Below are 24,940 nucleotides of genomic sequence, written 5' to 3'. Positions count from 1 at the left end.
AAACACGTTACAAAAGTAGTCACAAATAAGATATGATATGGGAAAGCTAAACAAGAGAAAGACATAGCTCAGTAGATGAGTGTGTGATTTGAATGCAAAAAGTCCCAGGTTCAGTCTCTGGAATCTCCAGGTGGGACTGGGAAGACTCCTGTCTGAAATCCTAGAGAGCTGTTGCCAGCCAGTGTAGACAATATGAGCTAAATAGTAGATTCAGTATAAGGCAGTTTGATGTTTCTAATAGTGAAATGACCATCATAATGCATTAGAATACAGCATACAGAAATCACCTTGGGATTAGGACTGCATAGCCTTTGTGAATTCAGACTGAAAGATAAATCAAATAATTGTCATTTCCATCCTTTTCCATTTCTGTCGTGGTGGCTTGCCAGCCTCCCTGAGAAATCCACTCTTTTTCTTTCTTAGGTGCAAGTGCAACACACTGACTGATACTAAAATGTTATCCCATGAGCAGCAATCTAATGTGAATTCCCAAATATTTTTTTGTTTAAAGGTGCTGAAAATCTTTGAATTTGAATTCAATATAATTCTTTATATGGGGAGCTGGTATTTATGATGGCTGTAAATACTACACTCTAACCCAGTAAAAAATATCGTTACTAGGAATCATTTCATTCCTGTTAAATATAGAAACTTGAGTACCATATATGATTTGTATAGAATTAATAGTTTGTCCTGTTCATGGGATGCCCCCCTCTGGTAAGAATGCAAAATACTTAATTTTCTAAAGATTTCTCACATTGAAAACATTATTTTGCTTATTATTTTTTTAATGTAGTGCTGTCAGAGAACATGGTGCTTTACAGAGCAGCATAAACTCTGTCATGCATGGCTGTGTGGTTTGTGAAAGTTCAGGGTGCACCAATTTGGAGAAGTATTATAAAAGGCCTGAAAAAAGCATCCATATTCAGTATCCTCCTGCAAATTCCCCAGATGGCATTATGGGCACCATAGGTTATCTTATCAAGGGTGTGCAACTCTTTCAGAATTTGAGGCATCTGTATTGTTCAGTGTTTTAGACAATGAGCCCTTCTCACATCCATGATACTCCATTGCATCCCTCCTTCTCTTTCCATATTTTTCTTCTTCCCAAAAGTCAGTATTCTGTGGCTACTGAATATGCTCTGTCCTCACTAAGACAGGGTTTTGTTTTTGTTTTGTTTTTTTCATTTTTGTACTTTTACAAATCTTGGTGCTTTCCCGACCTGCTGATATTTTTCTGTCTCACGTGTGAGCTGTGCAGTCAGACAACCAGTCTACATATTGTTTTTCATTACTCACAAAGAGAGAGAAGTCTTTTGAAACCATCAGCCAGGACATTAACACTCAAGAGATAAGTCCCGTTATGCTTACAATTCTATTTTGGAATATCAGATTTGTAAAGTGTTGCATTGATTGCCTCAGTGCCTTTGACATATGCTGTGTCAGGAAGATTTGGGCACCGCAATGTAGGACAGAGTCTCCAACAAAAATGTGCTCTCCCAGCCCACATTCCCAGCATGTTTGCACTCCGTCTCAGTGATGTCTGCACTGGCTTTGTCATGTCCACAGAATGGAAGATGGCAAGATCCCCAAGGACATGCTCTACAGGGAGCTGGCTTTAGGTCTGTTGGCAGATCAACTCTGTTTTACAAAGATGTCTGCAAATATGACATGAAGGCTAGCAACGTCAGCCCGGTTGTGTGGAATACCTTGCAGACAACCACAAGGCCTGGAGAAAGACAGTCGGGCCGTGCATCCAGAGGAGGAATGCCGTCTGGGAGGAGTGCAGAGAGAGGAAATGTCTGCCCCAGCTGCAACAAAATATGCCTCTCCTATATCGGTCTCTACAGCCACAGCAGACACGGCAAGCTTCCAACAGTTTGACTTCACCCTCAAAGAAACACTCTTCCATTTTTTCCCAAGACAGACAGATGCCAACCAAACAACTGTACTGAAAACATTAAACTGCCAGATTTTTATGGTAATGCAATCTGCGTCTGCATAAGAAAACTGCAAATGATTTTTTCCCTTGTCCAATATTATTCACAAGTACAAACAGTTGAAGTTGCCCCTTGATTCTAAATATCCAGGTTGATGGTTACTTAACTGTTTTCTCTCTCTTTGTGCGCAATGGAAAACAATATGTAGACTGGTTGCCTCTTGTTCTAGATATTTTGGGTATTCAGCATGCATGTGCTAGTTCTTGATAGGTATTTACTTCTTACATCTGTAGGTCACCTTAATGAAAACATTGACAAGACCCTTAACTCAAACAGTGCAAGTGTCACTGTTAGAATACCAGCACACTCTTGTTAAAGGGAATGTAAATAGATTTCAGGTACCATAATTGATTTCCCCCACTAACAGCTGTTTCCTATTTCATCTTCTAGTACTTTTGGACTTTAAGCTTGATGGTTGTCCCCCCACCTCTTTTTTTATATAATAATAGACATGGCTTTATGGCATCTGTATTAAAAATGGGTAATTTTCCTTATGGTCCCTGTCTTCCTGCTGGGTTGATAATGTTTTGATGTATTTTTCTTGTGCTCTGATGAGAGGTCTGCTGCTGCTGCTCTGACATATTCATTTGGATGAATAATTATAACGTGCACAATGTCAAGCTGAAGATGGTAGGGTTTTGTGCGTCATGACAAGCCTAGTAGCCAGTGCAGGTGTCTCACAGCATGATCAGTAGCAGCCAGTGTATTCTGGCTCAGAGGAGACATTTTAGAATAGTCAGAAATCAGCACCAAGGGCAAGGCGGCTGCCATTGTTTCATGTGCCAAATAAACCAAGAGCTTCCCAATGACAAGTGCGAGTACATCTACTTACTTCAGATGCATACTTTATTTTTTTTCTAATTAGCCTGATAAATTTGCTCTCTACTCAGTTTTTGCCAAAATATGCAGTTAAATGCATATATTATTCAAGGGACCTTATATTAAAGCCCTCCTTTTTCCTCTGAATTTTTAGTTAAAGTACATATCCAGTAAAATATGCGATGTAGGATCTTCAAAATAAGCCTGGTGTATTTCTAGCTTCTATTGCTAAGCCTGCAATGGAATTGTGGAATATTGAATCAATAAAACACACAAAGGCTTGGATGGTTGACAAGGGGAGTTTTTTAAAGATTTCAGATCTGATGCTTTTTTTTTTCTTTCACTGGTGGATATATCGGAAGAATCGGGAGGGGTACTGAAGAGGGGGTTCAGCTTGAGTAAATGACAAATGGAAACCATTTTCCAGGCAAATCTGAAAGAATCATAAATTACTAGGAGAAGAGACCTAGCGGGTCATCCAATCCATACCCCTGCTGTGTCAGAACCTGTTCACTGCAGTGCATTTTTCTCATGTTTTTGTCTTAATCCTCCAATCAATGTAGTGGATATTGCCTAGCCTAGCAAGTCTTTCCCTCCATTATTTAGTTGAAAGGAATTTAAATTTCTTCTTAAGTTTTAATCATGAACACTTTCTCTTAAGTTCTGTAATTGGGAATCCAGAAGACGTATTGCAAATCACTGAAGCATCTAAAATCTGTGTATTTGTGTTGCAAGATGCAGTTTGAAACTTGTGGATGAATGTTGCCAGGATGAACAACTGCATCCCTTAAGCCATAACAGGTTTTTTTTTTTGTGGGGGGGGGAACCTTGAGGAAGCAAGAGGGAGAGAGCAAAAACTTTAGACACTCTGCTACATCATTTCCTCTAAATAGTGAATTCAATTATTAGTCAAGTAAGTAATCAGTTTGGAAGCAAACTGTGTGCTTCGGGTACTTGCTATGAATGCAGAAGTAAATAAGATTGTAAATGAAAAGAAAATGAATTTTTAAAAGACCCCAAAAGCTACCTGACAAAAAGAGGCGTGGGAGACACTCTAAAGATACCAGGTCGGAGGGAGACTTGAGTTGATTGATTGTCTGTAGTTGAGGTAAGGAATGCGAGAAAGTCTATTGAAAAACACCTCTCCCTGCCCCTCAAAAGGAGGACAGTATCCTGAAGTGGGTTAAGGGTTGGGGAGGATGCATGCCATGAGATTTAAAAACAAAATAAATGCCCCTTTTCACTGTCCTTCAGTGTTTTCTTTTTCTCTTTCTCCATCTTTTTCTACTCACACTTCCAGTGGTGTGGGGCTGGCAATCTTCTAGCGCTGTATAGCACAGCAGGAGTACAAGAAAAGTGTGAGGAGGTGGTCACACTTTTGAACTTCTCTGCAGACAACTGCACAGAACATCTAGTTGCTTCAGGTAGAAAACCTGGGGTTGGAACAGGGCTAAAAGTGCTTTACATGTGAGTAACATGTGGATAGCGCTAATTTCTAAATATGGGTATTTGTTGAATCTCTCTGTGTGTGTGGAAAGAGCCAGATACTTAGTATCTTCCAAGAGTTTTATTTTACCACCATGATCTGAGCCCAGCATTGGCCATCTGCCTATCACTTTGCCTTCCTCCACCTTGTAAGACAGCAGCACTCTTTAACTGTTAGTTGTCTTGGGACAGAAGAGATTAAGGTATGAATATACTCTGGCTTCTAGCGCCGGTGAGGTCACCAGGAGCCAGTGGGAGATTGCACTTCCTGGCCCCATCAACTGTGTAGTGAAGGAGCAGCTGCTCCAGTGCTTGCTTATAAAATATTAGGTGCCTTATAATTGTAATCATTATTATACTGCTTTATACTTTTAAGGGGAAAAATTCAAACCAGTTTACAACACATTAAAACATCAAATAAAACAATCCCAAATCACTGAAAAAAGTCAAACATAAAGTACACATTCAAAGCAACATAATTAACAGGAAACTAATTGTCTTAAAGATTTCAAATAAGTGTTAAATAAGAAAAAATTGAAAGTGAAATGGTGCAGTTCGCTTTTCTTGCTCAGTTCCTGTTTGCACTGGCTCAGCTACTCCTAAACCAAACATGATCCTTAAGCATGCCAATATTTCAATAGATGCCAGGATTGGAGAGCCAAATCCAACACCCAACACCCCACCCCTCTGTTCTGAACAGAGCAGAGGTGCAAAGAGCTTCTGTCTTTTGAGTGATGGTGGCTGATACAGATGCCCTTTCCCCGGGCACCAATGACACACCCTCAAATTTCCAAATTTGCCTTCTGGTTCCTAAAAGGCTCCATCTTACAGTACCCCGGAGATGGTGATGAAGGACAGGCAGATGTATATTTCGAAGTTAAAATGCTTGCTTCCCTGTGCTAATAGAGGGCTGGGGAAAAATAAAAATGGGATGTGCTTTTCTTTCAAACTCTCCAGGAACGTCTGTAAGTCCCAAACAGCGCTACAGTCTAGAGCCCTCGAAAGAGCGCTCTTGTTGAGGGGCTCGAGATAATTAACAACGTTTTGTTGTGGGTCCTTGCTTGTTCCTATTCTTTTTTTAAAAAATGCAACTAAATCCCCCCCCCCAATTTATTCTGTATAAGTCAGCTTTATTTGCAGGTATAATAATAAATCAGTTGGTGGAATCCAAAGATGACATTCTGTATGCAGAATACATCATCTGCTCCTGGAAAGGCTTTTAAGTTGCAGTAGATCATTTTGTGAGAAAAGAGAAACTAAATTCTGTTGGATGTTTGGGAACTGGTAGCGTGGTGGACTCGTAATCTGGGGAACCGGGTTCGCTTCCCTGCTCCTCCACATGCAGCTGCTGGGTGACCTTGGGCCAGTCACACTTCTTTGAAGTCTCTCAGCCCCACTCACCTCACAGAGTGTTGGTTGTGGGGGAGGAAGGGAAAGGAGAATGTTAGCCGCTTTGAGACTCCTTCGGGTAGTGATAAAGCGGGATATCAAATCCAAACTCTTCTTCTTCTTCTTCTTCTATTGAGACTTACTCTGTGCTGCTTGTCATTTTTAATACTGTATTTGGTGATTGGTCATTAGCATTGCATTTGAAAGGGTCTGGGAGAATGTGATGGTAACAACCAATACCAAGATGAAGGTCTACCAGGCTTGCATGTTGAGCTTTATGGAAGTGAGAGATGGGCAGTGAGAGATGTTGAGCATCACATTGCAAGACAGAGTCTCAAACAAAGATGAGCTCTCTCAAGCCCGCATCCCCAGCATATTCACACTTCTTTCTCAGCGACATTTACGCAGGCTGGATCAGGTCCACAGAATGGAAGCTGGCAGGATCCCCAATGACATGATTTCTGTGGAGCTGGCTTCAGGCACCAGGCCTGTTGTCTGACTAACTCTGCATTACAAAGATGTCTGCAAATGGGACATGAAGGCTAGCAACATTAACCCCCCCCCCCTTGTGGGAATCCCTTGCAGATGACCACAGCACCTGGAGACAATCAGTCAGGTCATGCATCCACAGTAGTGACCAGATGAGGAATGACCACTGGCTTGTGCATCTGCGCAACCGCATACTTTCATCTGCCCCAGCTGCAACAAAACATCTCTCTCCGCTACTGGTCTCTACAGCCACAGCAGGAGCTGTAACTCTCCAACAGTTTGACTTAACCCTCGAAGGCACACACTTCCATTGTCTCTTGAGACAAATCAATGCCATCCGGTGGCTCATACCAGAGTTTCACTGTAACTTGTCCATCTAAAATCACGAAGCAGCAGAGTCACTCTTTATTCCTTTACCAAGTATCTTGTCACAGATAAAAATGGAATCCATGCAAATTGCTTAAAGGGGAAATGTTCAGAAATAAACTGGTTGAAGTATAAAATGGATGATAAATTCCTCCATGATTTGCATGACAAAGTAATGCAGCTGATTTTCAGATAGAGATTTAGATATGCATATGGAAAGTCAGTTGGCAACATCAATGAAGCATGCAAATAAGATCAGATGAGCAGATCACTTTAAGAAAAGATTTGGCCACCTTTTAAGGAACATCATCGAAAAATTGCAATTAGTATTAAAATTAATTGGATTTCAAAATGTATCTGTGGATTCTAATCCCTTGATGTTTCTTTATTTCTACTGGAAACCCTTTGAATTCCCTAAAGATAAAGATAAAAATGATTATTAGAGGATTTATCTGTATGTGATGTAGGGAAATGTGAAAAATCAAAATGGAAAGCATCTGTTGCAAGTACCAGAAAATTATGCTATTAATTTAAGTGTCATCAGAGCACAAAAGATCACATTCCAAGACAGTGTGAAAATTATTAAAATACTGGAAATAATAGTACTTAAGATGAAGATATTATGCTCTAAGATCTGGTTAAGTGACTGACACTATTATATCACTTCAGGTATTATAAAAGTAACAAAATGCTTTTAAAGATAATAAGCGTTACATTTTGAGATTGGCAGTATTCACACTTTTCTGCTTAAGTGCTTTCTCACTTTAATATAATTTAATAACAGTAGGGGGGAAATCCAACATTTTCTTTCTCAAGCTCTGCCCTTCCTTTTTTCAATATTTTTCAAGTAACAACAAAAAACGGCATCTAAGCAATTTTTGCAACACCCAAAACTTCATTTTTGCCTTTTGACACTTTGGCTAAAAGACCCATATTTGTTCTTTACTCTTAGAAGATATAATTTCAGTTCATGGTGCTTTAGAATTGAATACTACATAACTCTGTTAAAAATAATAATACCACACACCTAAAATACCTTGCTGCTGTACTGTAATGAAATTTATATATACATGTATAAACTCTGACATTATACAATTTGGTGATATACGGGCTCTGCCAGATGTCCCTGCTAATTTTGCCAAAGGACCCTGGGGTCTCCCAGAGTCTAATTTAAAAGTGTGTTAAATGTAACAGGAGAGCAACCACACAAGTTTCTCTCTCTCTCTCTTCCTGCTGAAATGTGAGTCAGCAGTTGGTTCTTAGCACACATTTTAGTTAGCCCCCCCCCCCAATCCCACATTATTGGCAGAAGATTATACTGGATACAGTTGTAACGGGATTCCTTTAATTGCAGCATATTTCTAGGCTTCCTGGTATTCTAAATCACTTGATGTTAATTGTTTTGTTCTGTATGTGTTAAGGCCTTGCAATGCAAACCTGATGTTCTCAGAGGTAAATATCAGATATTCTTGGTGCTTGTTTTTTTATTGACCACTGAATCCATTTGTTATGAGTTAAAAATGAATTTTAAAAATAGCTTTGAGAAATAAGCCATGTTTCCCCTGCTTTCAGCATGGAATACTTTGCGTTGGATTCCCCCCCCCCCTTTTTTTTAATAGTTTGAAAGGTGACTCATAGCATAGCTCAAAAATGCAGGATTTGTGTGGCCTGTTCAAAACTCTAAAGTGTTTTGGGGGGAAATTCCAGTCTCTCCCCCCCCCGCCACATATTTTACTGTTGGATGTATGCTAGACTTTAAACTGTTGGAACAGGCTGTTATTAAAAAGCTATTCTGTATTGCTGTTGGTAAAGTGCCATCTATAAAATTTGTTACAATTTCCTTCTCTCTCAGAGCTCCTTATTAAGCATTCACAGTCAGTTCTTGGCAGCATTAGAATCATTGAAGGAGTTTTGGAATGCTCTAGATGAAATTGATGAGAAGACCTGGGTACTTGAGCCAGAAAAACCCACACGGAGTGCCACAATGCGAAGGATTGCCGTTGGTAAGAATAAAAAGGACAACTTCATGTTGACTTCAGGTTAATGGAGATCACAGAAACGGAAATGCAAGACGTTTAAAATTATTAGTTTTCATGTGAAAATGTGGCTTTAAAACAGAACACATTGATTAATATCAGCTATTAAATCTGACATCGTTTCACGAACAGCGCAGTCTCAAATCACAATGTGTCAGAATTTAGATTGCAAGTTCCTCGACTAACTTTCAAGTCCCATAGAATTCAGTAGGATTAAAGCATAACCATCCCTTGGTGTTTAGATGGTGCATGCAAATGTCACAGCAAGTGCTGTCACAGAAGACTTGTTGCATGCCTCTTTCAAGATTCTACCTGCCTTCCATAGCTTTTCTGGACATGTGAATTAAAAAGTATTTAACTTTTAAAAAAATTACACCTGCTATTTGAATAATTTGGTGGTATTTTAATTGATTAAAAGTAGTTTTAATCGATACCTCTGACCAATGAAGCAACTAGCTAATGTAAGCCTAATGAATAAAAAAAATGTTCTAAATAAGAAGTGGGAAAGCAAAGCATGTAAAATGGATAAAACAATTTGAAGCTAGTAACTTTCGTAGTAGCAAATGTTAAAACTGAAGAAAAGGTCTGATGTATTGTTTTTAGAAATGACCAGCACCGTGTTTGGGGCTCAAAGCCTAAATTAAGATTGCTCTTGCAGATTCCTTTTGTGTGTATGTGTGAAGTTTAGTTGAGTAAGGATGAAACTATATGTAGTTATAGCTCTGTTCATCTGCATGTCTGTTCCAGGAAACAACATTTCAATTAATATAGAGGTAGATCCCCGACACCCCACCATGCTTCCTGAGTGTTACTTTCTTGGAGCAGACCACGGTAGGATGACTCCTATTTAAAAATCCATTTTGTCAATCATAATAGCTTTTCTGTTGCAGTGTATATCACTTTATGCTTACCGCAGGTTAACTTTATACTAAATTGAGTCTACTTGTTTCAGGCAGACCAAGCTAGAAGCACACCATTGACCTTAACTTTTTGAAAATTGTGTGTGCGTGCGTTGCTCGGAAAAACGTTGAAGATTCAATACATTACAAAACAATTTTGCACTGTTTAATATATTGCCAGCCTGTTCTATAAGATGAATTTAGCTGCAGTGCTACAGAAAGCTATACTGCGCCCCATGTCTTTCTTGGTGGGCTGCATGTCAGTTCTCAATCCATTGAAAAAAGCTGCAGTAAAAGCCTGGGAACTAAGGTTTGGCCAAAGGCAGATGGGTTTCTGGTGACTAATATGCCCTAAGATTTATTCAAAGCTGAGTTTTTTCCAGTTCTGTCAATATATTTGTATAATGTCATTATGGAATTGGCAGTTTCATTTTCAGTCCCTTTCCTATGATCCACCAAATGGAATTTGCCTTTTCACAGCAGTTGCATACCTTGAGCTGATTTTTTTCGTTGAGGCTGCAGTCATTGCCTATTAAGCCCCTGTCAGCATATCTGTGAAATTAGGAGTTTTTACCTCAGTGTGCATCGACTTGCACTTATTTAGTTTGAACTGCACTTGCCATTTTACTAGCCTGTTCAGCCAAATTGGAGAGCTACTTAAATGGTGAATAATATAATATCATCCACAGACTTTGCTATCTCGTGACTCTTTCCCTCAAACTCTGCATCATTATAAGCAAGTTAAAAAGACAGAGGACCCTATATAGATCCATGGGCAATATCTCTTTAAAATAATTTATATCCAGATCTTAATCCCCAAGAAGATCAGAGTAGTATACAGTGAATACTAGTGATGTGCTGGAAATGTTTGTTTTTAGAGCGGGACATGGATTTGTTTTTGTTCTTTTACCATTCTCTATTAAGTAATAAAAAAAGGTATTCAAAGTGGAGGACAAATTTCAGTGAAATTTTCATGGGTTTCCGTGTGTGTTCTTTCATTCTGCAAATAATATCTCCCGTGGTCTGTACTCTGCAGGCTTCCTGAAAATCCCATGGCATCTATGATTGGGCTTTCTTGTAAGTGTCGTTCAGAGATGTAATAACTAAACATTTAATGTCTGTACACCTTGTGCCTTGCACTGCAAGTTTACTTAAAATCAACAGTGCAAAATACAGGGTGCCCAGTTACATGATGTGTTATATGCAGCATGCCTAACCTTGCAGTGCATGGACTTACATATCCAGCTGCCTTGTGAGCCAATATGCAGAAAAGTAGGGTATGCACAGAAAAATAAAAACATGCCGGATAATTGAGAATTCATTCTCTGCTGAATCAGGCAGCCTGGAGGTGTGTTATTGTTTTTATTATGACTGTTATGCATTTTGCATATTTATGATGTAAAACAGATAAATAAATTTAATAAATAATAAAAAACAGCACAAAATTTAGGATGTAGCTGCCCTCCTTCTCCTCCAGTCCCCATTGTCCCCTTTGAAGGAAGTCTGTTCATAGAATGCTCTTGGGAGTAGTGCCAACACATATGTTTTTTATTTTCAGTGGTAAATCCCTTGAAAGTCAAGCTGAACAGCAACATACACCTGTGGTAAGTGTGTTTGGTTGTAGACATTTAGTTCATAGCTTTGTTGGGAGTGCTGATACTTTATTTTCCTTCTTCTTTTCAGGGATCCAGAACTCAGTTTACTACAAAATTTGAAAGAGGTTTTAGAAATTGATTTTCCATCTCGAGAAGCTCTAGAAAAATCTGTAAGTTGCTCTGTGGTTATTATGTTCATATTTTGCATACCATGGCAAAAGGGAATTCTGTAGCATAACAAAATAATAGGAGCATTAATACATGTTGTCAGAGTTGCTTCCAGATCCTAGCTCACAGAGGATCACGCTAGCCAGCGATCATTAAATAAAAGTCTTTATTGAGTTACAGTTTCCATTCTCAAGCTGCTGCGTGCAACTCTACGTCTTATGGTTAGATCGGCGAAGCTCCGTCTGAGTCTCCGCCCCTTGTACACCAACTTAATATCCTAGCCCTGCTCCACCTTTTCCGCCTGACTGTTCTCCTCTGGGTCCCTCTGCCCCCCGGGGTCTCTTCCTTCCGGGATTCTTCTGACGCCGACCCCCCGGACCCTCCTGTCTCCTTGCGCCGGGCTTTAGGACCTGGCTCCCTTTCCGGGCTGCCTACTGCGTCACTTTCCTGTGCATTTGAACTTGGCGCGCGCGCCCAACCTTCCACTTTCCGTCTGACCGTTTCTTCGCTCCCCGATGGAGGTGTGGCCACTCCTGACTCGTGCCCTCCCTCCTGTTGTGAGCTGCCAGCGCTTGATCCCTGGCGCCCTTCCTCTTCCCTGCTCTCTGGCGGTGACGCTGGTCCCGATTTCCAACTGCTCCCCTCTGAGTCCCCTCTGTCTCTATCTTCCTGGGGTGTCCCCCTAGGCTCCCCCCTCGCCCTGGCCACTGGTGCTCCTTTCTGTGAATCTTCTGATTCACTGGAAAGACTCAGAGATCTCGGGTCGTCGTCATCACTCATCTTTTCTTCTGCCTCCTCCCCCTCGCTCTCTGTTTCCTCCCTTGCCCTTGCCTCTGCTCCTGAACCCCTGACACATGTGATCAAGACATCCAAAATAAGCTTCACTTCATAAGTTTTAAAGATTTGTTAAAATGTTTACCTTGTCTCAGTAAGAAAAAAATGAAATATGAAAGAGTACAAAAGAAGATAATAAATTATTATTTATTTATTATGTTAAAAATTTGTATACTGCACTATACCTGTAGGTATAGTAGAACTCAGTTCAGTTCACAATAAAAAGAAACCAAATACAATTTACAATAAAGGGTCGTTGCATGATTGTCAAAAAGCCATTGAGTTTTATTCTTAATAAGGACATGATTAAAGCTCTAAACACATTGCACACCTAGTGATAATGTAATGATACTTCACTCTTAATTGGAAAATTTCCACACCAACGATTTTCCGCAAGATGGTCACTAGTTCAAAGCCAATTGAAACCGAATACCTGGGGTAAACCAAGGACCAAGCTCTTCAATCTGTTGGTATCTCATAATATGCATTCTGGAGAAATATTCTTAATATTTGTGGGTTGGCACCATTAAGGCAACACTTTAATCTCAGTGTCTTCTCAGGGTAATCATTGCTTCGGTCATTCTTTGAGTGATTGTCATCTGATTAACGAAGCATGAGTAAAAAGGGAAGAGAGAAGCAAACTTCCCTTGTATCCTGATGACTTAAAATAGACAGACTACAGCTCCTATCATGCCTGACCACAGGCCATGCCGGCTCATAGTTGGAGGGTGGAAGACACTGGCCACCCCTGTTCTAACAAATGACCATTTCACATTTCCCTCTGTGCTCGAGTAAAGGGATAATACCTGCTACCTACGGATAAATGTATTAAAAATAAAGGGTAAAAAAGCATTTTCTAATTAGTTGGGGGATGCCTTCAGCTGATAACAATTTTAAAGTTTAGTCCTCAATAAATTATCATACTCTTGTACATTTTCTTATAAAAAAATAAGCCAACCACAAATGTAACTGTTTAAAATGGGTGAAACAAGTTGACATGCTTTATTCTATGTGCCCAAGCTGCGTTCCATGCTTTTTAGGACTTCTCTATGGATTGCGGGATCTGCTACGCTTACCGTCTTGATGGGACTATTCCAGACCAAGTCTGTGACGACCCCCGCTGTGGCCAGCCTTTCCATCAAGCTTGTTTATATGAGGTAGAGCAATTTACGGTAGCGTTCTAGGATTATGGAACGGAAAATTGATGGGTGGGTGCAATCATACGGGTGCTCTTTTGTACTGTTATTGGACAGGAGGCATTTTTTCCTGCAGCCTGCAGTGCCCACATCCGCAAAATAAATGTTCTGAAGAATGCCTGTAGATAGCACATTGAAGCTGTTTGTACTCCTGATACAAACCAATCTTACATGTTGTGTTTGATCACACATTAAATGCCAGTCAGCATATAAACATGTTTCACCACAGATGTGTGAAATTTCAAAATTTTGGGTTAAGACTCACAACACAGGAATGTTGTGCTGCAAAGGAAAATGCAAACGATCACACAGTTTACAATTGAAATTGTAAAGTTTTGTTCCAAAACTGAATAGCCTGGACCATATACTTGGTCTTGAGTAGTGTGTGCCAAAATGGAGGTTAAGGATCCTTAAAAGATCCCTGTTGATTAGTTTACTGGTAGGGTGGTGCTGTGGGTTAAACCACAGAGCCTAGGACTTGCCGACGAGAAGGTTGGCGGTTCGAATCCCCGCGACAGGGTGAGCTCCTGTTGCTCGGTCCCTGCTCCTGCCAACCTAGCAGTTCGAAAGCACGTCAAAGTGCAAGTAGATAAATAGGTACTGCTCCAGAGGGAAGGTAAACGGCGCGCTGCTCTGGTTCACCAGAAGCAGTTTAGTCATGCTGGCCACATGACCCGGAAGCTGTACGCCGGCTCCCTCGGCCAATAAAGCGAGATGAGCTTTTAGCCCCAGAGTCGGTCACAACTGGACCTAATGGTCAGGGATCCCTTTACCTTTATCTTTAGGGACAATACTTAGGGGAGAAGCAGCCGCTTTTGTTCTCACCAGGACCAAGTGTGGCCAAATATGCTCAGCTTGGCAGTTGGCAAATAGATTGGGGGCAGAATTAGATATTTCTTGAGATCTTCTACTCAGACGATGGGGGTAGGTTTGTTTCCTAAAAATGAGGACAACCTGGGACTTACCTAATAACATGCATTTCTCTGTAGTGGCTGCGTGGACTTCCTTCCAGTCGGCAAAGTTTTAATGTCATATTTGGTGAATGTCCATATTGTAACAAGGTAAGGAAAGCAACGTAGTTCCCGGATAATTGGAACTGTTTCTGTATGAGCTTAAGTTAGGGTTTCAAAATACAATTGAAATTAGCTTGTCTTCTTTTAGGAGTCTTTGCTGCAAAGTTACTGTCGTGCGCATACTTAAATCTCTCAGATACCAGTGTCTCTTGATACTTAGCGGAGGGGGGGGGGACAATTCCAGTGTCTGAGTTAAAAATTAGGGGAGGGGAAATTATTCTTTGTAATAAATACCTTGGAAAATACTGTAAGCAAAATTCAAGTACTTTATTGATTTTTAATTTTGTAACAACTCACCTTGCTTTGAAAAACCATTCCAGCCAATAACACTGAAAATGTCTATGAAGAAAGTCTGAAGTGGAATTTCAGAAGCCTATAACTATGTAAATGTACAGTCGTAAGAATGCTAACACATTAGATATCAAAGAAAATACACAGAAAGCAGTATTAAGAAGAAGAGGACAATGATGGTTATCGTGTATTGGTACAATTCTTTACGAAGTCCAGACGCCTCATGAAGTCCAGACTCCAAAGCGCTGCATATAGAAGAGCTAGTCGAAGTCTGAAAGCGTTCGGGTTGAAAGGCTTCAGAATATGTAACTCCATTTCCTATGGATTTTTCCTCAATTTGCCAAAAGGTGTTGCAGATAGGTTGTGGTTCTCTACCTTTCTGAGAAGGAAGCAGAAAACTTCTATCCATGTCTTCAACAGAGATCTGCATAAGAACAAATGTTTAAGCTCTGGTACTTTCATAGATAAATAAATAAATAAGACTTTTTTGTACAACAATAATAATAATAAACTCATGGTACAAAGATAATTGACTAAGTGTAATAATTCACCAGATACATTTATTATCTATAACAGCTTTTCTATGTCCATTATCTCAGTTATTCTTTTCACAGAGAGCCATGGGACGCAGGAGTTGAAGCCTGACCCAGCAGTTTCCTAGCCCATTGCAAAAAGCCATACCATTGTTCTACATAGTAATCCTCCTTGTTTGGATCTCTTGAAGACTGAATTTGTTTAGCCAGCTTCTGTAATAAAGCTGTATGCTGAGCATCGAGACACCTGACAGGAATGGACTGACAATCCAGTTTTGGGCTATGACTTCTCTTTCAGCCAACAACAGAAATGATAGCCAGATAAGGGAATGTCATCATAATTTTTTACAAGGCAAGTGGGGGGTGTTACACCTATTCAGTCAATCTTTCTACATTCAGCACTCCCACTATATCAGCATATAAGTCCCTATGGTTTTACGTTTCCTCCAGCTTCCTCAGTGTTACATACCAACTTCTAGTTGAAACGAGTCAGGGTTATGAAACTTGCAGGACAATTAACAGCACTCCTGGATAATTCAGTGATTGAGCTGGGAAAGAAGGGCTCTTGTGGTCCTTGAGGTATCTTGGACCCAAGTTGCTCAGGGCTTCACATATTAATAAAACCCTGAACCTGGCTCAGTAGCCTATGAGCATCACAGATGCTTCAAGCTGCCTGCTGAACTCACCTTGACTAACTTCCTTCTGTAAACATCGGTTGTGGCTCCAGCTGGCTTTCCTCCAGTCTTAGCGGGCTAGGAAGAACAAACAGAACTAGCCAGTAGTAAAAGCCTTTAGAGTAAGGGGGTGGGGAGAATGCAACCAGCAGCTGGCTTTAAAGTAACACATTTCTTGCCTCGGGGAGAACGTAGTTCATAGGAAGATCTATTAAGGTGACACAGGTGTATATGCAAGTTCGGGGCGAACGCCTTTGAAGTAACAGAATTGTAGAGTTGCAAGGGTCCCTGAGGGTCATCTTAATTCTGTTCCGCTTTTAGTGGAGAGCAAAAGGGCTCAGGGGCGGGAGCTGCCCGCAGAAGCAGTGCCGCCACCCCTGGGCTTACAAAGCCTTCATGTGTGGTAGCTGCTTTTCAGCCTTCCTCTCTCTTCCTTGTGCATAGCAATGTATGTGTGGGCCAGGGCACATAGTAAATGCTTTTAGAGTTTACCCAGGTATGTGCAGAATACTTGCATTGGTATGGGCTTTAATGGGCAACAGCAAGTCAGCCCCAGTTAGCAGGGGGAAAAACAATCATCTTCTAAATTTCAGAAGACCTAGCAGTTAGAACATGAGAAGCTATACTATACTAACTGGTCATATTGGTTTAAATGAGTGTGAAAAGGGGAACGTGTTAAGTTCTCAAGGGCCTGTACCATTTCAAAGTGGTGGAACATCACAGCATCCATCAAAATCCTGCCCCCCACCCATCCACGCCGAGACCATATAACACCGGTCTTGAAAGACCTACATTGGCTCCCAGTACATTTCCAAGCACAATTCAAAGTGTTGGTGCTGACCTTTAAAGCCCGAAACAGCCTTAGTCCAGTATACCTGAAGGAGCGTCTCCACTCCCATCGTTCTGCCCAGACACTGAGGTCCAGCACCGAGGGCCTTCTGGTGGTTCCCTCGCTTCGAGAAGCCAAATTACAGGGAACCAGGCAGAGGGCCTTCTCGGTAGTGGCACCCGCCCTGTGGAACGCCCTCCCACCAGATGTCAAAGAGAAAAATAACTACCAAACTTTTAGAAGACATCTGAAGGCAGCCCTGTTTAGGGAAGCTTTTAATGTTTAATAGGTTATTGTATTTTAGTGTTTTGTTGGAAGCCGCCCAGAGTGGCTGGGGAAGCCCAGCCAGATGGGCGGGGTATAAATAAATAAATAAATAAATTATTATTATTATTATTATCATCATCATCAACAACAACGTACATTGCAGGAAAAGTAACCTTTGTTCGGCCGTTTCTCACCTGCGCTTAATATTTTCCAAGGTGTGCAGGGAGTGGGGGAATGTACAGCTAGAAAAGCAGGAGTTTTCCGCAAGCCAGGTACAATTTAATGCAGCAATTTTATTCATTTTAAGAACTCACCGCTTCGTTCTGAAGCTGCTTGCTCAGCCCAGCCAGCATCTGCTCGTCTTGTCCTTGGCTGCTTTTCATTCCCACAGCGGCTCTTCTACGATAGGAGAAGTCCTTGCTTTCGAACTCCTTTCCCTTCTCGTCTTTAACTTGCCTTGGCACTGGCTTTGGCAAATCAACCTGTTAAATGTACAAGTTGAGTGACTCGTGCAGCTGCTACTCCTGCTTTACAGAATCTGTTCCCCTGACTGCGGCTTCTGTGTGAAATGAATGGCTTCTGCGCAACTTCTAGCCAAAGCATCACTAATCCGCCAACACAAGGAACGGCCAACATTTACCGCGAGTTGGAACTGCACAGGGCAGTCGTTTCGTTGAGCTCTTGAGCAAGAGTGCTTGCACTTGTGCTATCCTAAGGGGCAACGTTATTTATTGCGAAAATTTGTTCCAAGGATTCTTAAAGAACTCTTAGATGAATGTTATTAACCTTTACTGGATGCAAAACCAATAAGTCTCTGTCAATTAAGCTTGCATTAACTATATCTAAGTAAGTTGTTTTTATTGTGGTGGTTCTAATTAATGTCAGTGCCTGGAATGAGAAAATAATCACTACTTATTCCATTAGTGAGGTGATCTGACCCGCCCTAAATGGGGCAACAAATTTCTCATCTTCCCCATAATACTGATATACTTGCTCTCGGGGCACCCTGAAAGGTCATGCAGCCCCCCTGCCCACCCGAGAAGCTGCGTTTACATTAAAAATGTTGTTTCACTGATAAGAATATCGTTTGTCAAATTTCTAGGTTGCCCTCCCTGGGATTATTTTCTTTTTAACTTGCAGCAACGACATGTAATAGGGTGAACTGAGCAATACGTTGAGTGAGCTGCACTCTTCAAGCAACAATTGAAGTGTGGATTCCCCTTGTCCATTCCCTTACACAGGAGGAGAGGGCAAAAGGCAGACTGGGATCTACTGGTCGATGTGTGGGTGATCTGTAATAAATAGGCAAAGGCTTCCAAATCCCAATAGCAACGAAAGTAGTACCCCCCCAAATATATTAAGATAGAATCTGTATTAGTTGATATATATTTGTTCTTATATATTCAGGTTAAGGCAACGTACTTCTTACTGCAGAGCTAGGGAATCTGTCGCCCTGCATATGATGTTGAACTCCTAACTGCCATCAACCTCACCAACCATGGTCAATAATCTGGGCTGCTGGGAGTTGTACTCCAACAGCATGAGGGGCACAGCTCCCCTGTACCTGGCTTATAAGGTGAACTGGCCCATCCTATGATGGTGGCTAATTCAACGGTTCTCAACCTGTGGGTCCCCAGATGTTGTTGGACTACAACTCCCATCATCCCTGAGCTCTGGCCTTGCTAGCTAGGGGTGATGGGAGTTGTAGTCCAACAACATCTGGGGACCCACAGGTTGAGAAAGGCTGCTGTAATTTGTTTTAAATTCTTGTATTATACCTTGGAGCTTAGGGTGAAGGGTAGATAATAAAGGGGGGGAGTTGTATCTGAACCTGTTGAGTCTATAGCCACAGTGACGGATAACCATTGACAGGCCTTCCCTAAGTTAATTTGTCCAATCCCCTTTTTATGGAGTCGTAGAGTTGGAAGGGACCCTGAGGGTCATCTAGTCCAACCCCTGCAAGACAGGAATTTCAACTAAAGCATCCATGAAAGATGGCCATCCAGCCAAAAAACCTCCAAGGAAGGAGAGTACACAAGTCCCGAGGGAGTCTGTTCCACTGTCAAACAGCTCTTACTGTCAGAAAGTTCTTCCTGATGTTTAGACAGAATCTCCTTTCTTGTAACTTGAAGCCATTGGTTTGAGTCTTACCCTCCGAAGCAAAAGAAAACAAGCTTGTTGCGTCTTCCATGTGGCAGCCCTTGAGATATTTGAAGATGGCTATCATATCTCCTCTCAGTGTGCTCTTTTCCCAGCTCCTTAAACTGTTCCTCATAAAGCGTGGTTACCAGACCCTTGATCATCTTGGTTGCTCTCTTCTGCATGCATTCCAGCTTTAAAAACACCTGTGCCTGCATCCATCAGTACAACTTCTGGCATCACGACGAATAGCCTGCTTCGCAACAGACATTTCAATATCTAAACAGCCCAAGTGACTAGGTGCCTTTTCCCACTACAATCATATCCTTCAGTCTTTGCCTGCTCCACACTGGGAATAGAGTAGCCCTTGCACCACTTCTTCCTAATGCACAGGCATCAATGGCAACCAGAAGGTATTGTAAAGGTAAAGGACCCCTGGACAGTTAAGTCCAGTCAAAGGCGACTATGGGGTTGTGGTGCTCATCTCACTTTCAGGCCAAGGGATCTGGCGTTTGTCCAGAGTTTTTTGGGTCATGTGGCCAGCATGACTAAACTACTGGCACACAGAGGACCGTGACGAGTGCCAGAGAGCATGGAAACGCCGTTTACCTTCCCGCCGCAGCGGTACCTATTTATCTACTTGCACTGGTGTGCTTTTGAATTGCTAGGGTTGGCAGGAGCTGGGACAGAGCAATGGGAGCTCATCCCATTGCACAGATTCGAACTGCCGACCTTCTGATCGGCAAGCCCAAGAGGCCCAGTGGTTTAGACCTCAGTGCCACCCACTTCCCCTTATGTATTATATCTCTACAGTGGTGCCTCGGGTTACAAACACTTTGGGTTACAGACTCCGCTAACCCGGAAGTAGTACCTTAGGTTAAAAACTTTGCCCCAGGATGAGAAAAAGAATTTGTGCTGCAGCAGAAGGCCCCATTAGCTAAAGTGGTACCTCGGTTACGAACAGTTTCAGGTTAAGAACAGACCTCCAGAATGAATTAAGTTCATAACCAGAGGTACCACTGTACTTGAGATCAGGTATGTGGTCTCCCATTCATCCAGAGATGTGTTGGGATTTCTGGCTTTGTAGGTTGGAGTTTTGAACAATTAACGGGTAAATGCTTCTAGTACAGGCTAATTTGGAGCCATTTTTAATCTGATCATGTGGCAATATATACAAGATTATTCATTCTCCTTCTCCCCCAGAATCCAAACTGATTATCGTCTTCATTGTATTCTGTATGGCTACTCCATTTTCACCTACACAATCGTTAACTGAATTGGGGGTGAAGTGCAATGCTTTTCAAACTCAAAAGCAGTTGAAGCTTTTAACAGAAAATGGACTTTCCTGCCTTTATTCCCTATTTGCCGATGGTTCACAACACGCTATATTTTAGAATACCCTCGAGTCAGAAACAGCTCTCAAATCTGAGATGATGCAAGGTATGCATTTCATGCTAATGAAAGAGGATATTTGAAATCTCCACGAAAAACTCAGAGGATGATGGGGACGAGGTTCAAGTCATCTGCAAACAGCACAGTTCTCTCCCTGACCTTGTTATTGGCCATTAAAAATACTTCTGCCTGTGTCTGAGGAACAGAAGCTGTGATAATTGACACTCCTCGCTCGTGGACTTTAAATGGGGTTATGCACTTGCAAATAGCAAATACTATTGCAGATCTCTCTTTTCTTGCAATCAAAGTTCAGCAACATCTTGTTTGACATCAATATCCAAGGTAAGTTTTAAGCTAAATACAAAACGTAATAGATTTCTGCGCTTTTGGAGGAAATGGAAGAGGGGGGAAGGAAAAAGGAACTGCTTTGTCCAGCGGCCTGGTAGAGTTTCAGGGGATACTCTCCATAACCCAGCCTGTACGAAAACTTAAATCTTTCCAGAACTCTGGAACTGGGATAATTGGGATGAATAGTCCTTTTTCCAAACATTCTTCTATGAGCCCATACTTGTTTTCCTGCGCAGGAGCTGGACACAGCTGGTGTGAGGGGTCCTGGCCGGTTGTCACTGGATAGCTCAGTTGGTGGGAGCCTGGTGCTGATAACATCAAGGTTGCAGGTTCGATCCCTGGATGGGATAGCTGCATATTCCTGCACTGCCAGAGGTTGGACTAGATGATCCTCAAGGTCCCTTCCAACTCTATGTTTCACCTGATTGGGCAGAAAACCTGCCCAGGAGAAATGAGAAACTGATGACCTTCTGGCACCCTGCCCTTCTTGTCTAAACGAAATGGCTGTGTTACACTCGCAGTCCCTAGCCCCAAAGCGTCTGGTCAAAGTGTCCTGTTAGCATGTGCTATGACAGGGGTGGACCTTTGTACGAGTCCAAAATTGGATGCTTCCCAGCCCTTGTTCTGCCTTCCAAAGCCAGATAAGGGAGGTACCGGTATCTGACAGAGGTCTAAAGCCCTCCCATCGCCTTCCCAAAGCTGGACAAGTGCTAACTAGGCTTTGGGAAGGAGGCAGGAAGACTCTAGGTCCCTGTCAGAGCTTTCATGCCTCCTTCCTGAGGCCCAGTGATTATTAGAATTTGGGACAGAGACAAGAAGGCTCCCCCTTGGCCTCTGCACCCTGTGTAGGGGAACCAGTCACAATGCCCCAAATCCGCAAGTTTATGATAAACAATGAATACACATCAGCAAGCCAAATATGCTTGTGCTGGACCAACAAACTGACTTTTCCTAAGGAAATGGAACATACAAGATCCATATCACAGAACTAGTTCATTGAGGCAAGATGATGGGTTAAGCTTGTTTCTCTTGGGTTGTTGTTGTTGTTTAGTTGTGTCCGACTCTTCGTGACGCCATGGACCAGAGCACGCCAGGCACTTCTGTCTTCCACTGCCTCCCACAGTTTGGTCAAACTCGTGCTGGTAACTTTTGAGAACACTGTCCAACTATTTCATCCTCTGTCGTCCCCTTCTCCTTGTGCCCTCCATCTTTCCCAACATCAGGGTCTTTTCCAGGGCATCTTCTCTTCTCAGGAAGTGGCCAAAGTATTGGAGCCTCAGCTTCAGGATCTGTCCTTCCAGTGAGCACTCAGGGCTGATTTCCTTCAGAATGGATAGGTTTGATCTTCTTGCAGTCCAGCACCATAATTCAAAAGCATCAATTCTTTGGCGATCAGCCTTCTTTATAGTCCAGCTCTCACTTCCATACATCACTACTGGGAAAACCATAGCTTTTCTCTCAGGTAGCATCTCCCAGTGTTGCCTGGCAAGTTGCTTTCAAAGTGAACAGAAGTTTAAGAACCTAAGAAGAGTCCGCTGGGTTGTGCCAGTGGTTTCCACCTAGTCTAGCATCCTGGCCGCTCAAGTGCTTATGGGAACTCCAAGCAAGATCTGAACATCTTCCAGCAGCTGGAATTCAAAAGCGTGCCGCCTCCAACAGTGGAATTGTTAAGGCGACATTTGGGAAAGAAGGGTCAAGAGTTTGAAGAAGAAAAAACACTTCTGGATCGCAACCACTGGCTAGGACCCACAAATACCATCAGCATCATAGTTCTAAGTCCAGATTCGTTGTGCATCAATAAATCAAACAGCAACCACACAGCAAAGCAGTTTTGAAATGAAGGGAAATATCCAAAGTTTGCAAAATGGCTTGGTAAGGGGGAATGTGGTCCAATATCCAAAGTTTGCAAAATGGCTTGGTAAGGGGGAATGTCGGGGGGGGGGGAGTCAAAATCCCAGGGCAGGGACATCTGTGCAAATTCCTAGGACTACAGAGAGCACTTTGAATTACAGCTGTTGCTGCTGTTTTTATAAAGTTCTAAATGGTTGTCTAAAGCAGAAGAGGTAACCCAAGTCACTTTCCCCTTTAATCTAGCAGCAAAAATATATACAGCCCAACTTAACGCAGGTAGTTCTGACTGTAATAGGCAGTAGTTACTAGTTCTTAAATCTGCCCATTTAAGAATGGGCGAGGGGAAATCAAATTGGCCGAGCATCAGAAGTTTAGAGAGCAGATGCCTTTTGTGAAAAAGGAAAAAAAAGAAACTTACATATTTCAATTAACTTTAGAAAACTACAAATTGCAGAAACAGAGAGCCACCGCTCAAATTAGCATAGATTAAATGGTGACCACAACAGCAAGCAAACTACTGTCAAAGAAATGGCTTTTTGCTTTGTTGTAAAAGTGATAAAAAAAATACCAAAGTCTATAAAACTCGGGGGGGGGGGGAGGGAAGAGTCTTGGTAATTACCAAGATCAAAATCCAGTAGCTTTTTATTAAAGATGAACTTTTGTTCTGCTTTTCTACACAATGTAAATAGTGCTGACAATTGGGTTTGCAAAGGCATTCGCTACAATAAAATGTAATTGTATCATGAGAGAAAGGTGACAATCGGGAGATCATGAAAAAATTACATATTCTCACTGGTAGTTAATTAGCCATGCAAAAGCCCCTCAAACAGAGATTCTCTTCTATTAGGAATGATTACTATGCAGACCTACAGATGTCAATACTGGAGTCATTCAAATACTTCTTTCGCTACTAATTGAAGGTTGTAAAGCTCTGGTGCCAAGGTTTGGCTTCCAAAGAGCTAATTTATGACTAGGCGGCTATTTTATGTCTTCAGTTGCAGCAGCTACAGAACTCGGCAAATCAGAACCATCTGTGCGCCGGGATTTGAATCGCCATTCATCTCGCAGCCCATCACTCGCATTAGTTTGCATCCCACATTTTTTTGGCTCATGTACCATTCTGACAGTCCAAAGTTCATGAGGAATATTAAAAATGAACCGACGCCTTGACCCTGCCATATTGTGTCAGCAAAGGCTGCGGGCTCATATGGCTACTAATATCCCCGGCCGACGCTCCTAATCAGGCCCTGTGAATACTGCTAATTACACCGGTCTAAGTTTATTAAAAACAAAGGGGTTCGCATTTATTTGTCGGTTAACTGTATATTGACAGGACTGGGAGGCAGAAAGGGAAGAGCGTGTGCAACTCAAAAAGCGAGTATGCGCCAAAAATCGAGGGAAGCAGCTTCTTGAAGGCCAGAGCATAAAGAAAGAACAAAGTTATTTTAGGGGAACAATGGTTGCATCAATAAAGGCAACTCGGCTTTTGATCCGTTCTGAAGGGACAGCTGTCATACAAAGCTGTCCCTTGTGAACAACTCTGGCACTATCCCACTGCACAGGAAGCAAAGAAATTTGCACAAGTCTAACTGTTTGGAGCCATGGTTCCCAACGTGGGACATACCCCCCAAAGGGCGGCAATTTGATTTTTAAGGGGAGCAATTTGATAATGAGTTGTTAATAGTGAATGGACTTTTAGGCTTCCTCCACGTGAATAGGAGTTCACTTTTTGAATAATAAGAATTATATGTCACCGGGGGGGGGGGGGTGTGGATCAGGATTATAGAGATGCTCAGGTGGGGCATGGCCAAAAAAAGGTTGGGAACCACTGGTTTGGAGGGAAGATAAGAGCTGTGGGTCAAAAAGGAGTTAGGGCAGTTTCCCTCTTGTAGGATGGCATCCAACCTCTGAACATAACCCTCAAATCTTTCCTTGGCTATCGACAAGCAAATCATCCTGCTAGCACAAGGACATCTGTAAGGGCACTTCCTCTCCTTGCCCCAGCCCCCCCCCCCAAAAAAAACCTGAGGTTCCCCCAAAAACTCTAGGGCATATTGGGGGGAACAGGGGTGTGTGGGGAGAGGAAGCCCCATTGCATGGGATTATGTCTTTAGGTGCAACCTTAAACATGTACTTTAACATTTTACATCATCAGCTCCTTCGTTGGGTAGAGAGGGGGAGACTCATCCTTATATAGTGAATCTCTGGCTCCACCCATTAAGTTACTGTTGCTTAAAAAATATAGTGATATTTCCTTTGTTGGCAAT

General features: G+C 42.0%; 2 protein-coding genes across 5 annotated transcripts in view; one reads left to right on the top strand and one right to left on the bottom strand.

Annotated features, from left to right (window-relative positions):
* FANCL (FA complementation group L) overlaps positions 1–15,169 on the top strand; it is a 51,080-nt gene extending 35,911 nt beyond the window's left edge. For both annotated transcript variants that reach the window (XM_083494704.1, XM_083494705.1), the window contains 7 exons: positions 8,401–8,551; positions 9,332–9,415; positions 11,042–11,087; positions 11,167–11,248; positions 13,121–13,237; positions 14,266–14,337; positions 14,670–15,169. In XM_083494704.1, coding sequence (XP_083350830.1) covers positions 8,401–8,551; positions 9,332–9,415; positions 11,042–11,087; positions 11,167–11,248; positions 13,121–13,237; positions 14,266–14,337; positions 14,670–14,705 — 588 coding nt within the window. In that variant the 3' untranslated portion in view covers positions 14,706–15,169. The remainder of the gene's footprint in view (positions 1–8,400; positions 8,552–9,331; positions 9,416–11,041; positions 11,088–11,166; positions 11,249–13,120; positions 13,238–14,265; positions 14,338–14,669) is intronic.
* VRK2 (VRK serine/threonine kinase 2) overlaps positions 14,596–24,940 on the bottom strand; it is a 76,127-nt gene continuing 65,782 nt past the window's right edge. For 2 of the 3 annotated variants that reach the window (XM_083494520.1, XM_083494522.1), the window contains 3 exons: positions 17,258–17,425; positions 15,860–15,925; positions 14,596–15,064 (listed from right to left, as the gene is read on the bottom strand). In XM_083494520.1, coding sequence (XP_083350646.1) covers positions 14,771–15,064; positions 15,860–15,925; positions 17,258–17,425 — 528 coding nt within the window. In that variant the 3' untranslated portion in view covers positions 14,596–14,770. The remainder of the gene's footprint in view (positions 15,065–15,859; positions 15,926–17,257; positions 17,426–24,940) is intronic. The other variant, XM_083494521.1, reaches the window with a different exon arrangement.

The sequence above is a fragment of the Podarcis liolepis genome (assembly GCF_965112155.1).
Source record: "Podarcis liolepis genome assembly, chromosome: 3".
NCBI lineage: Eukaryota > Metazoa > Chordata > Lepidosauria > Squamata > Lacertidae > Podarcis > Podarcis liolepis.
This window is presented reverse-complemented; position numbering and strand designations above follow the sequence as displayed.